This window comes from Mus caroli, unplaced genomic scaffold (assembly GCF_978045245.1).
Source record: "Mus caroli unplaced genomic scaffold, Mus_caroli_1 scaffold_9, whole genome shotgun sequence".
NCBI lineage: Eukaryota > Metazoa > Chordata > Mammalia > Rodentia > Muridae > Mus > Mus caroli.
In genome coordinates this window covers 104,932,103-104,944,641 of record NW_028227264.1, presented here as the reverse complement: position 1 = coordinate 104,944,641, position 12,539 = coordinate 104,932,103, and the positions used below count along the sequence as shown (strand labels likewise).

General features: G+C 38.2%; 1 protein-coding gene across 2 annotated transcripts in view; it reads left to right on the top strand.

The window, feature by feature from the left end:
• The window catches only part of Tmtc2 (transmembrane O-mannosyltransferase targeting cadherins 2), a 388,535-nt gene that overhangs the window by 244,205 nt on the left and 131,791 nt on the right, over window positions 1-12,539 (top strand). For both annotated transcript variants that reach the window (XR_015048464.1, XM_021174328.2), the window contains exons 5-7: window positions 3,902-3,987; window positions 4,484-4,668; window positions 6,057-6,135. Coding sequence is in view for 1 of the 2 variants with exons in the window: in XM_021174328.2 (XP_021029987.1) it covers window positions 3,902-3,987; window positions 4,484-4,668; window positions 6,057-6,135 (350 nt within the window). In the remaining variant the exon portion in view is untranslated. The remainder of the gene's footprint in view (window positions 1-3,901; window positions 3,988-4,483; window positions 4,669-6,056; window positions 6,136-12,539) is intronic.

Genomic DNA, 12,539 nt, shown 5'->3' with positions numbered 1-12,539 from the left:
TAGCGATATGGAGGAATAAATGAAAGATCTTCTTGCCTAAGATTCATCATGGATGAAACAGGGCCAGATGTACTAACATGCCTTGGAAGATTGTTGTTGCCTAATATGTAAACTGCTTGGCATGCTATAAATGGTGAGTGAGTGTAGCTACTAGGATCATTGCAACCAATGCACAGGGAGGGATTTCAGTCTATCAACTATATATTTTTAGCAAAGCAAATTGTAGGTTTTGTAAATGTGGCCTGCTACTAACCATTTTTTTTAGGATGGGTCTAAAATCAATATGGAATTTCAAGATGACAGATTCCTTTTGAACGTATCAAGACAAGCTAGAGTTTCACAAAATTTGAGTTTTAGAGCAAAGTGGTAGATATTCTATATGTATCTAGAATATTTTTGTCATTTTTCTTCTATCAAGTCCATGCAAGGCGCTTTTTTTTTTACTTCTTCTTTTTTTTTTTAATCTCATTTCTCCCTACATCTTTCTCTTCCAACTCTCGGGTCTCTATCCCCACTCACTCTTAAATTCATGAGGTCTCTGATAATCATTGTTAGACACACAAACACACTTTCATGTGTATATCAGTATAACCTAATGAGCTCATTAGTGTGACCACTTGGGATGATAGAGAAGACTAAATTTCCCTCTCTCAGCAGCAGCTCATTGTCTATAGCTGTGAGGTTTTGTGGGCTTGGCTCTTATGAGGCACTGAACTGGCCTTGCCTAGGGGTTGGTATGATTTGAATTTCATGGGCGCAGTTTTCCTGTAGTATCTAGAAGACACTGTCTCATAGCAGACATCCCTCCCCTCTGTCTCTTGTACTTTTTGTTCCTCTGTGTTCCTCCATGTTTTTGTGAATATTTCATTTGTGCTTGGGGAGCCCCATGGTCTTCTGCATTGTGACCAGTTTTAGATTTATATAATGGTCTTCATCTTCCACAATAAGAAACTTCTTTGACAAGGCGTGAGAACTGCAGTTCTCTGTGGGCATAAGGATAAGATTTGGAATACATAGGATGAGGTCTAGGACAGCAACAGTGATGGTCTCCTCTGAGCCCCATGGCCTTACCACCCACAAGAAACTAACTAGTTTTATAGTAGTAGCCATGACTTCCTTTTTATTAAGAAGGCATTAAATCCAAATAAATGACTGACTGGTGGTACTATAAGCTATAAATGCTACTATTGTATCCTTGGGGCTATCTTATGCTGTCAGGCATTGTTGTGGTTCTTAGGCTTAGTGCTTTGAAGGACTATTGAATACATTTCTCCCTTGGCAGCTTGCAGATTTGGAATATTTTACTTTGTTTCATGTAGCAAGACTCTCCTAACATCCAGTATATAGCCCAGGATGGCACTAATCTCTTAAACCTCCTACTTCATTCTCCAAAGTACCAGATTAAAGGTGTGTCTCACTCTATCCAGCTTTGAACATGGGATTCATCGTCAGAGAAACTATGCCTAACTCTAGCTTGGCTTCCTTTAATTAAATCCCCCAGTTAGTTAGTTAATTCTTAGAGTCTCCTTTCTTTCTATGTAATATCAGGCTGATGACAGAATTTTTAATGTTTGGATTTGTCTTCTCACTAGCCTTTAATGCTGTTACTTGGGATAGGTAACATAGTTACATCTGAACCTTGATGACTTTTTGAAACATACATAACACGGTGTAATGATGCCCAGTGAATCGTTACCCTCTTGGAAATCAGTCATGGTACCCATGTGACTTGAACTCACTCTCTACAGCCTCATGAATTGGGATATTATTGTGGATGTTTATCATCACACTGCATGCTATTCTCTGTTCTGTATGTATTTTATAAATTGGGAAGTGAATGAATATAAGGTATCAGCATAGCCTATCCCATGTGGCCAAGTGCATCAGTCTCGAGGCATGGCAGCTTTAGGCACAGAATCAGATCCATGCACGCCCCAAACACGTTCACTTCATTTATCCTAATAGCATATTTGCCCTTTAGAAATGTAATTATGTAGAGACTAATTAGTGGGCTTTGCAGTTACTCAGGTGGTAGGAAAGATAAAAAGGCTTCTGACAGAGTTATAAAGATAACAAGTGAGGAGTCATGGCTTCTAAGTGTCAATGACTCTGGAGACTTTACAAACCTTGTAACTGTGAAAAACAAGGAGGATAGTCATGTTTCCGATTTTAGGAGCTGGTCTGATAATGCTATAAATCTAAGGGGAAGAAGGATTTCTTTTTTTCAATTTTATTCATTTATCAGATTTCTGATTTATTTTTGTGCAGGAGATAGTCTTCACATTTTAGATGTTTTGGTTTTGTAAATTCCACTAAGCTACTAGATTGATGTGGCTTGGTCTGCTGATATAACCATCTAGGTGTCAGGAGAGTGATCATTGCTTCAGTGGTGAAGGCAATTAACAAGCCACCTTGATGCATCATGATAGATAAACTTTATGAAGAAATAAACTATTGTTGGACACCAACTTACCATAAATCAGAATATGAATGAAGAAATAGTGAGGGTTTTCAGTCTGCACAGGATGGTTCCAGAAATGGAAGAAGGCTAAGAGAAAGGGGATGCCAAAGCTAAGGGAAGATGGAATCCAGGGACAAAGATAAAACGATAAAGACGGCAGTTACATTAAGTGGGTAGATCATATAAATGATACATGAAGCCATACATGGGAATGACACACTTGGTTTGTTGTTGTTGTTGTTCGTTTGTTTGATTTTTAAATAACTAATCTCTTCAAAACTTAATCTAGGAGATTGATATTAGCAAATTGCAAGGCAGTGGAAAAAAATTAATCTCCTTCCACCGTGCCCCATGTTTGAAAGTCCCATCACCCGTCAGCAGAGCTCCTTTGAGGCTCCCAGGTTCCCACTCATAGGCCCTTGGCAGACACTCTGCCATTCCTAACCATAAATACTCGATAAAATCATGTTTTGGACAATAGCTTTTTCTCAGGCCTCCATTTTACTTCTCGTTCAATACCAAAGGATGCTGCCAAGCTGAACCTGCAATTGGTATCATAACAGCAGTCGTCGTCCCACTAGCTGTACCTTCTGTCTGTAAGATGCTTACTGTTTACTAGCGAAGGGAGCCTAGAGCAAAGCCCTTGGGAGGGCTTTCTAATTAGCTCAGTTTCCTGACATCTTATTTTTCATAGAAATGCTTGTAATTGACTTTCAGTTATGTCATAAGGGCAGAGTTTTGAACGGCTTGGTTAATACATGTGGGTACTATTTAAGGCGCCTTGTGGAGAGGTCCCAAGAGTCTGTGAATCTGGAGAAGAAGATGTATTTCTGTCTGGTAGAATAAAATTTGCACAGTATTATAAAATTCAAGTTTATTTGACCAAATTCTAAGCTGCATGGAAATAGCTGACCCTCTGTTTTACCTCTTTAATTCTTTCCTGCATCTGACTCTGTCTTTCCTATTGAATCAGACTGCTTTCAGCCTTTTACCTGTTGGAGTGACATGGGCAAATATTCCCCAAGCAGCCGCTAGTGAGGGAGGCATCTCATGTTTCTATGTATATATCCCTCCCTTCCACAGATTTCCTGCGGTGAAGTGATGAGAAAGTGTGTGTGCTCCTAACGGAGATCCAGGTGGCTAGCAATTGGAGTGGGAGGGGAGTAATTCTGGCAGGGGGAACATTTATGGGTTGCAGAAGTCTGTCTGAAAATCCATCTTAATGCTTTCTCATGGAACAAGGGTCCACTGATACCTGTGTAGGATTTTTGTCCCTCCTGAGAGATCATTTCCTTCCATTTAGAACTTAAGTTTTATGAAGCCAGGTCAGCATTTTTATTGGGCGGGTGACCATTGGTACCGTTGGAATATAAATGGGAACTGTGTGGTTTTCTGTGTCGTAATGCAGCCCCTTTCAGGATTTCTCTTTTCCTCACGCAGAGGGTTGCTGCTCCAAGAGAACAGCAGGTTTACAGAAGCTCTCCACTATTACAAACTGGCCATCGGGAGCAGGCCTACCCTGGCTTGTAAGTAGTGTGCAAGTACTGGAATCTTTGCAGTCTTTCCTTTTATTGTAGAAATCATCTCTCTGTATTAAAGCCTTTCAGAGAAAGTGGGGTGTGTGGTATTCTTATTTCTAAATACTTGCTAATATTATTGCACCCCCAATACTTGCTAATATGACAAATCTCAATCTCTCTCTCTCTCTCCTTCTCTCTCTGAATTTCTTCAATGCCATTTTCATTTTTTTTTTTTTTTTTTTTTGCCAAGCACTCTAATAGCTCATTCTTTTATTTAACTAGCTTTTGAGCTAAAAACCTTTGGGGTTCAGTTGAATGAAAAGACAATTATATTTTTAGTAATACTTGGGATTGTTGTTACCATTATTGATACTGTGCTTGTTCCATACATAATTAATGATTTTTAAAAAATAAGAACCTTTGGAACATTTGGAAATCTCCAATGTATCTCTGGTGCATATGCCTATCAGCTCATCCTTCCGTTTCCTATTTCCCTTCTCAGCTGCCTATTTAAACACCGGCATTATTCTCATGAACCAAGGGAAGACAGAAGAAGCCCGGCGGACATTCCTCAAGTGTTCTGAGATTCCAGATGAGAACCTGAAGGATCCTCATGCACATAAGAGTTCTGTCACCAGCTGTCTGTACAACCTCGGGAAACTCTATCATGAGCAAGGACGCTATGAGGTCTGCCAAACCTCCCTGGTCTCCTATCCTGATGTAGTCACCATGGTTTCTAACCTACAGCCTCCTTACTGGAGCCACGGCAGTCTTTAGAGAAACCACAGTGTTCATGTTTCAATTTATGTTGTTAGGTATCCTGACTATTAGACAGAGGAAAGCACATATGGTGCTCACCATTTCCTTGATTCCAGATATGGTTTCTAGAATCATTATCCTCTTCTCAGTGTTTGGTATTTTTCTTTAAAAAGATATTATTTATAATCATCATATTAAGCATGTCACTTTATCTAAACACTACCTATTTTCCTTAATCAAAAAAAAACCCAATTAAATAAAAATGATGTATCTTTAATGGTTGAGGAAGTAGTAAAAAAGATAAGGTCTAGGAACCTAGGTGACCCACCCTTACCAACTTTAAGGATGACACCATGTGTCTTAGATAGGGTTTCATGGTGTGAAGAGATACCATGATCAAGGCAAGTCTTATAAAGGAGAATATTTTATTCGGACTGGGTTACAGATTCAGATGTTTAGTCCATTATAATCATGATGGGGAGCATGGTGGCATGCTGCAGACATGGTGGTAGAGAAGGAACTGAGAGTCCCACATGTTCATCCCCTCACAGCAGATGGGGAATCTCATCCACAGTGGGCAGAGCTTGAGCATATGAAATCTCAAAGCCTGCCCTTCTACCCCCGGTGACACACTTCTCCCAGAAAGGTCACACCCACTCCAAAGAGACCACACCTCCTAAGTAGTGCCACTCCCACTGGACTGAGCATTCAAACACATGAGTCTATGGGGGGCCATGCCTATTCAAATCACCACACCATGCTTGTGTGGCATCTTGCTCTCCCTCATCTCCAAAACTGTGCTCTATCAAGACAGATGTCCCCCTCCCCCAGTGCATCCACATACACTTAAGGCTGCAATATCAGGAAGAAGATGAACCTTCTAGGACAATTTCATTTAACAGTCATTTGACTGTTATTGCTAGGAAGATTTATTTGCTTGTTGGCACTTTATTTCTACCTTGAGTTAAAGCAACCATAGACTTGAGATGACTAATGAATCACTTCCAAGTATGAGTGTTTTTTTAGCTCTTCTTGTTGAGGAATATGTATGAAGTAGAAAATTTATATTAAAAGTCTTGCTGACATTCAGCTTCTTGTTAAGCTAAATTTTCATGTGGCATTCCTCACTGGGCTGTTTTCACTTGTGAAATGAAGGCAGTGTGACATCAAAGGACAGCTCAATTATTTTCCTCTAGTGAACCATTCAGAAACAGAAATGGGTAGTTTCAGCTTTGGAGAAATGGTATTATGGTACTTTCGGTGACTATCCCTGTCCTCTAATGATGATTTATCTTTCTTTTTGTTCCTTAAATTAGGAAGCCCTGAGTGTATATAAGGAAGCAATTCAGAAGATGCCAAGGCACTTTGCCCCTCAGAGCCTGTACAACATGATGGGTAAGCACTATCTATTGTTTTCAAGGCTTTACAGAGAAGCAAGAACCTGTGTTTATGTACAGTGGATTTCTACTGTCTTATTAGTAGTCATAGAGCAATGTTCCTACAGTGAGTGCATCATCCAGATTGTGCAGAGCTCTCATTCTGACATGAGCAAAGAAATGGGCTAGTGAAGAGCATCCATCGTATTTGCCATATTCCATAGTTTTTGCCAAGGAAGCTCAATACCATTTCAGTACCAAGGACCAATGGAATTCTAGGAAATGAGAAGGGAATATCTTGTACTTCCATTTAATTTTTCAGTTATATTTAGGCATGTATGGAATATGTGTTTATTTTAATGAGTTTATCAAACTTATAATAATTTTAGCATATTATTCACTGAGTCAGAAGATCCCCAGGACTTATCCTGTAATGATGCAGAGATTCATGAACTTTGGCACATGTAGAAGGTGAGAATATCTGAGCCAACTTGCATTGCTTTCACGGATAAGGACTTGGGTCCTTGTAGGTTTGTTCAGAGTACTGTTCAAGACTGTGAGTCTGGGATCATGGTAAACATGCTACTATGATTATTTATTCTCCTGTGGTGAGTAATCTGCTCATATTCTCTACCAGTCAAAATTCATATAAACCTAGGACATAGATATTTTTCCTGGATTCAGAAGATAAAGACCTGGAAATTCTTATCAAGCTTTTATCACCTGTAGTTAATCCATTTCCACTCTAGAAATTGTTGCCATAGATGTTTGATGGCAGATACAATTAGAAACTACCTATTCAGCATGAGAATATTGGGGGGAAATTACATGTAGTCTAAGCAGCCTTGCTGATAAAGTAGTGTAACACTTTCCAGGAATTGGAGAAGGATTTCTTTTGCCCTCAAATCAAATATTTCTTATTTTCCAAAGCAGAATTTTCAAACTCATACCCTCCATTCATTAAATATGATTAAGCCCTTTGATTTTTCTAGACTTCCCTTGTATATAAGAAACTAGTAGGATTAGGCTCTAGAACCAACAGGCTTATTATATTCATTGTAAATAATATGGTTTGAAAATTTTGATACTTGATGGGTGGTTGTGTATTTATACAGTCTCAAATGCTCCATGACTTCAAAATGTGTATCTGAAAAAAAATCATAGTCTTTTTTTAAACAACAAGAAGTATAGACCTAGTTCAGAGATGGGATGAGACACAATGTAGGCTTACAGTAAACAAGAAAAAAAAAAAATCTCACTTGGAAGAGGTCAGTAAAGTTCTATGTCTTTGGGCGACCCACCTCCAGCTGGGCTATCAAACATTAAAGTGATTGAATGCTCACATCAAAAAGGATACTGGGTATTTCTTTGTCATCTCTGAGATAATTCCACCATGATAAAGTTTAGCTTCATTAAATATATTTTTGCCTTCAAGCTTTTATTGGGTTAAAAACAGGGCCTTTTACTCTCAATCATTTCACCATCTGTCTACATGAATAAAATGTATCCAGAAATATTGCATGTGCCTAGACTGGGTGGATTTGTTAGCCCTTTCCATTTTATTTATTTTTTTTTATATTTTTATTACATATTTTCTATTTTCATAACAGATACAATACTGGAAGGATTGTCTTCTTGAGCCTTATCTAAAGAGGCAGAGTGATTTTACTTTGATTTTATTCATAACTGTAGAGCCCAGTTTTTAATCATTTGTCAAATAAGTTTATCTTTGCTGAAATTGGGTTTAGGTTTCAAGTTCCTTAGTGACAAACGGCATGTGGTCTCTTTATTGCTAATGGGAAGTGCTAGTATTCTCAACAGTTTGTGATTTCAGAAAATTCATTCAATTATTTTATGTAAATAAATTGGATTGAGAATTGAGCTTGTACCTTGGGATCTGCCTCTCCTTTGGTTACACGGAGACTGAGCCTTCACAGGCAGAAGATAAGTGTGTCCCTGGAGCCATTGTCTGGCTCTTTGTGTTAGTTCCCATTATGGAAGGAGGTAGTCTCTTTGCTCAGATTTTGAAAATACCCCCTGACAATTTTCTACGGGAAGACCCTAATATAATTTCCAATACCAGATTCTGTCTGTAATTATGGTAGCTGCCTTCTGTTTGATTTTATGTGAAGCTCTGTCAGCTGGTCAGGTTTTATAGTTTTGCTTGTTCAGGAAACTATAATTTTCTCTGAGAGTGAATTCACCTCCTAATCAAATGGGTTAAATCCCCCGAGTGTTTGCTTTAACTCCTAATACATTTTGATTAGCCTCCATTTGACAAGGGAAAAAAATGGCCTAGGAGATAAGCTGCCCTATCAGTTCATCAGCTTCATTAGTCTGTCAGCATGTGCTGATTATCCTATCAAGTTTATCAACAGCCTTCACTGTGTTTTCTAATTCACACATTTACATATTATTAGTGCCCTTTAGGGATCAGTGATGGATTATAATGTCTGGCTATATTCAGCCTGCAAGTGTTCATTTTTTTACATGTCTCATTCATTTACCCCTCTGGGCCACCCCCCTCCCATGAGCACTTGTATACACAGGCATATTTGTGATTTGTGTGTGTGTTCTAATTTTTCTTTGAATATAGTAGATCTAATGACATGTATGTAAAAATACAACTTTATTGGAATTTTGTTTTAATAAATTCACTGAGGTTGCTTTAAAAAAAATTTGAGCTAGTCCCTTAGAATTTTTTCCTTCCTTTGAGCATTTTAGAACTTTCCACTATGTGCCTTTTCACTGGTTTTCAATACCAGATGAACATATTTCTTACTTTTATTTATAATTTAAAGCAGGGCTGATTAATGTGCTCCTCAACATTAATGTGTTTTTCACATTTTACTCAATTTTTTTTACTATTCTTTACTCAATCTTACAAATGATCATTCATAAGTAAGCACACAGTTCACCTAAAATATATTCTCCTTGTTCATTTTGACTCCACAGGACCCAGGTATGGTTTTAACTAACAGGGGACTAAGTTCCCCAAAGAATTAGGTGAGGGGCAAACATTTAGAGGTACACCAAACAGATACTAAATATCATTTTGCAAACAAAATTTTAAAAATAAAGGATAAGTGGGTGTTAAGAGTCTCTTCCAGGCAGTTACGCGATTTTACTTTTGTGGGACTCAGGTGCCTCTTGAAGACAGTAAGTTGTGTTCAATGGCAGTTCAAGTACAGTGTCGGGCAGTCTCTGAAATCAGAAAGCCTGGCTTTAGGTGATTTTTGACAGTTTCTAGGGTCAGTATGCCTGGTTGATTTTGTGTTCCAAAACTAGTTGTGATCATAGCACCCATTTGAAAGTTGATTAAAATAATGATATAAAAATATTGGCCTGGATCTCTGATTTGGGACATAGTTTATAAAGTGGCCTTCCATTACAATACCATTTCTATAGGGTTCCTACTTCCATGAGTGGATGGTTGTATTTAGTGTTCGACATTTCCCTACTTAGTAGAGAAAATATTATTCAATAGATGAGATAATTTTCAGAGCTAGAGGCTTGAATTGTGAGCGCCCATCTTGCCAGCAAGAAAGACACCACAATAGGATCCTTCTGCACACGTTTATTGGGCTGCGCATTGACTGTGTAGGCGAAAGACCCCGAGCCCTGGACCTCTCACTCTTATATACTATCAGTTCCCATCCACTCACAGCAGGCCACATCACCTCACCAGGTACGCAGCTTCAGCTAATCAGGGCAGCAGGGGCATATCTCTACCAAAATGGCTTCGCCAGTAACCTGGTACACCTGCACAGCTCTCACGATGTTTGTGGTTAATATGAGGAAGTCAGGTGCAAGTCATACGACTTAGCTGCAGTCCCTGGCGCCTTTGGGACTGCCGCCACACCCGCTCCCCACATTGAATATATCAAAAAAATTAAACCCTCAAGTGCTGGTTACATTTTCTTTACAGTCCATGTCCCCATTTTTCTCAGCAACTGTAATCAAAATCCACCTTTAATATTGTCTATGATAACTAAATAATATTGTCTATAGTAACTGAATAGTATTGTCTATAATAACTGGAAATTGTTGTCTATAATAACTGAATAATATTGTCTATAATAACTGAAAGTGAAACCATACAAGTACTTACAGTTGACCTAGTCCCCCCACTCCTCTCTTTGTCTCTCTTTATGATGTATTTTCCCTCTATTGTTAGTCAAACCTCTCTTATCCTTGCATCCCTTATGGGTATTTATTGGGTCTCTTTTTCTTTGTCCCTGAAACATTAGGTGAATAACAGTATCATGGAATATCAGAGGAAAAGCACTTTCTTCCTAAACATCCTATCAGTATAATCAATTTTATTTTCCAAGGGAGGAAATTACCTCTCAAAGAACCAAGTTCAGAGGTTGGGATTGCAGCTTCTGTTAGAGGCAGAAACATAATCTCTTCATGTTAAATTCAAAGCTTTTCTGTGTATCCAACTGGTGTCACTGAAACTGACTCACTCTTTCCTTTGCAGGATCCTCTGGTCCCTACTTCCCTGCTGCTAGATAGACAAGTAACCTGTTAAAAAAATAAGCAAGAGTTAAGACACTTAAATGTAAAGAATATGGCACCGATATATTTGGGATTCATAGCTCATACATTAAAAATGCAGCATCAAAAGATTTCAACACAGAATACTTGGGAGCACCTTCTGGCTCCCCCTCATCCTCTAAACATTCATATTCTCTGATTCAGCTCTGCTTTTGGGTGATTCGAAAGGATTATAGGGAGCTCAATTAGCTTGGTACTTCCTATTGTTTTTCTATCAGTTTGAGCTCTTTCCAATCCCAGAGGTCATTTTAAGCCTATTTACTCTTGAAAATAAAATTACTGTGCATTCTCAATGCAGAGTAATTGTTTAGTTTAATTATACAAGTGATTTAGTCCATTTCGTTTTGGTAATACAGTCTGTTGCTCGGAGTAAGAGAGAACGCAAGCTTACAGTCTAGTCGGTGAGGTCTATAATCACTAGCTGAATAATTAGGATTATTTAAAGCACTGTGCTGTGTGTAACAAGGAAACAAGTAAGAGCAACATGGCCTTAGACGCTCCACTGTGGTCCTGGGGGCTATACATGTTCACAGTAGCCTTTTCTCTAAAACCATGTTTCTTAGCAATAGGCCATGTGCATTTATCATCAAGAAGAAATTGCCTGGCGTTTTCAATCATCTCGCTGATGAGGTCTCTCTGCTCTTTAATGTCCCATTAGCCATTGGTTTTGTCAATAGTGCTTGGACTCTATTCTGTTGATTACTGATTTTGGTTGTTGTATATATACTTGTCTTTCTTCTAAATCTCGGATGCAAGGAACATTTTTTTTTCTTTCTAACATCAGGTCTCTGGTCACAAATCTCTAGCAGAGAGAAAGCATTTGTTTTAAATTTTGTCTTCTAAAAGTAGCCACTTAGATATGAGGGTTGCATCTCCATTGTATTAAAGTATTCACAGAGCATGAAAGGAACAGAGGGAATTGAAATACGGTTAGTTTATTAGAGAAAATCTTGGTGCTGAACATTTCTACAAACTTTAGAATTCTATTTTTGAGAAGGAAACTTTTGGTATGAAAGAGTTAAGTACTATAATAGCTCTCAGTGGCTTTTAGGCTGTCATCTACATAAAACAAAACAAAAAAACTTCAAAAGGGTGATCCTAATATAACATCTCATGTCAAAAGCCAGACACTATCACTTATGATTCATTCTAAGTTTTCCTGAAATATGTCAATTATATACTGAGTTCAATTGGTAGAATTTGGATAAAAAGTTCACTTCCCACTTTGCCTTCTATAGCCTGTATGTTTTGAGTTCAGTTTAAAAATTCATATGTAATGTCTAGCTTCGTTCTGTCTGTTTCTCTTTGCTTATCATTTCCCTCTGTCTTCCTCTTCTCCCCTCTCTTTGGTATCCAGCTTTGTTTTAGCATACATTCAGAGAATATTGAGATTATTGTTTTCTTATGACGTTTTCCATGGTTAATAACTAGGGTGTCTTAAGGGAATCCTCTTATTCAGCATGTTGAGCATTCTGAGTGAGAAGAAGCCGGGCTTTAACTGTAGGGAGATTAGAACTTCCCATCGTTCATGTGGAAGCATTAACACTCCAGCACTGTTCAGCTGCTTTTACCACCTGCTTTCCTATGTGCAGCTCTGGAGATTTTCTTATGGCTGATTCCATTGGCACTGTTGAGAATCTGTACGTCAGTCCTAATTGATCATGATTATATAATATATAATTGGATTAGGTACTAATCTCTTTAATCCCCTAAAGAATGGTCTAATTTCCCTAAGATAAGTAAAGGTAAATGTAGATTTGAGAGACATTAAAACATTTACTCAGGAAGCTAAGTAGCCAATGAGATAGGAGACATAATACACGTTTGGCTGTGTATCAATATGAGAAATTTATAAAATTTATG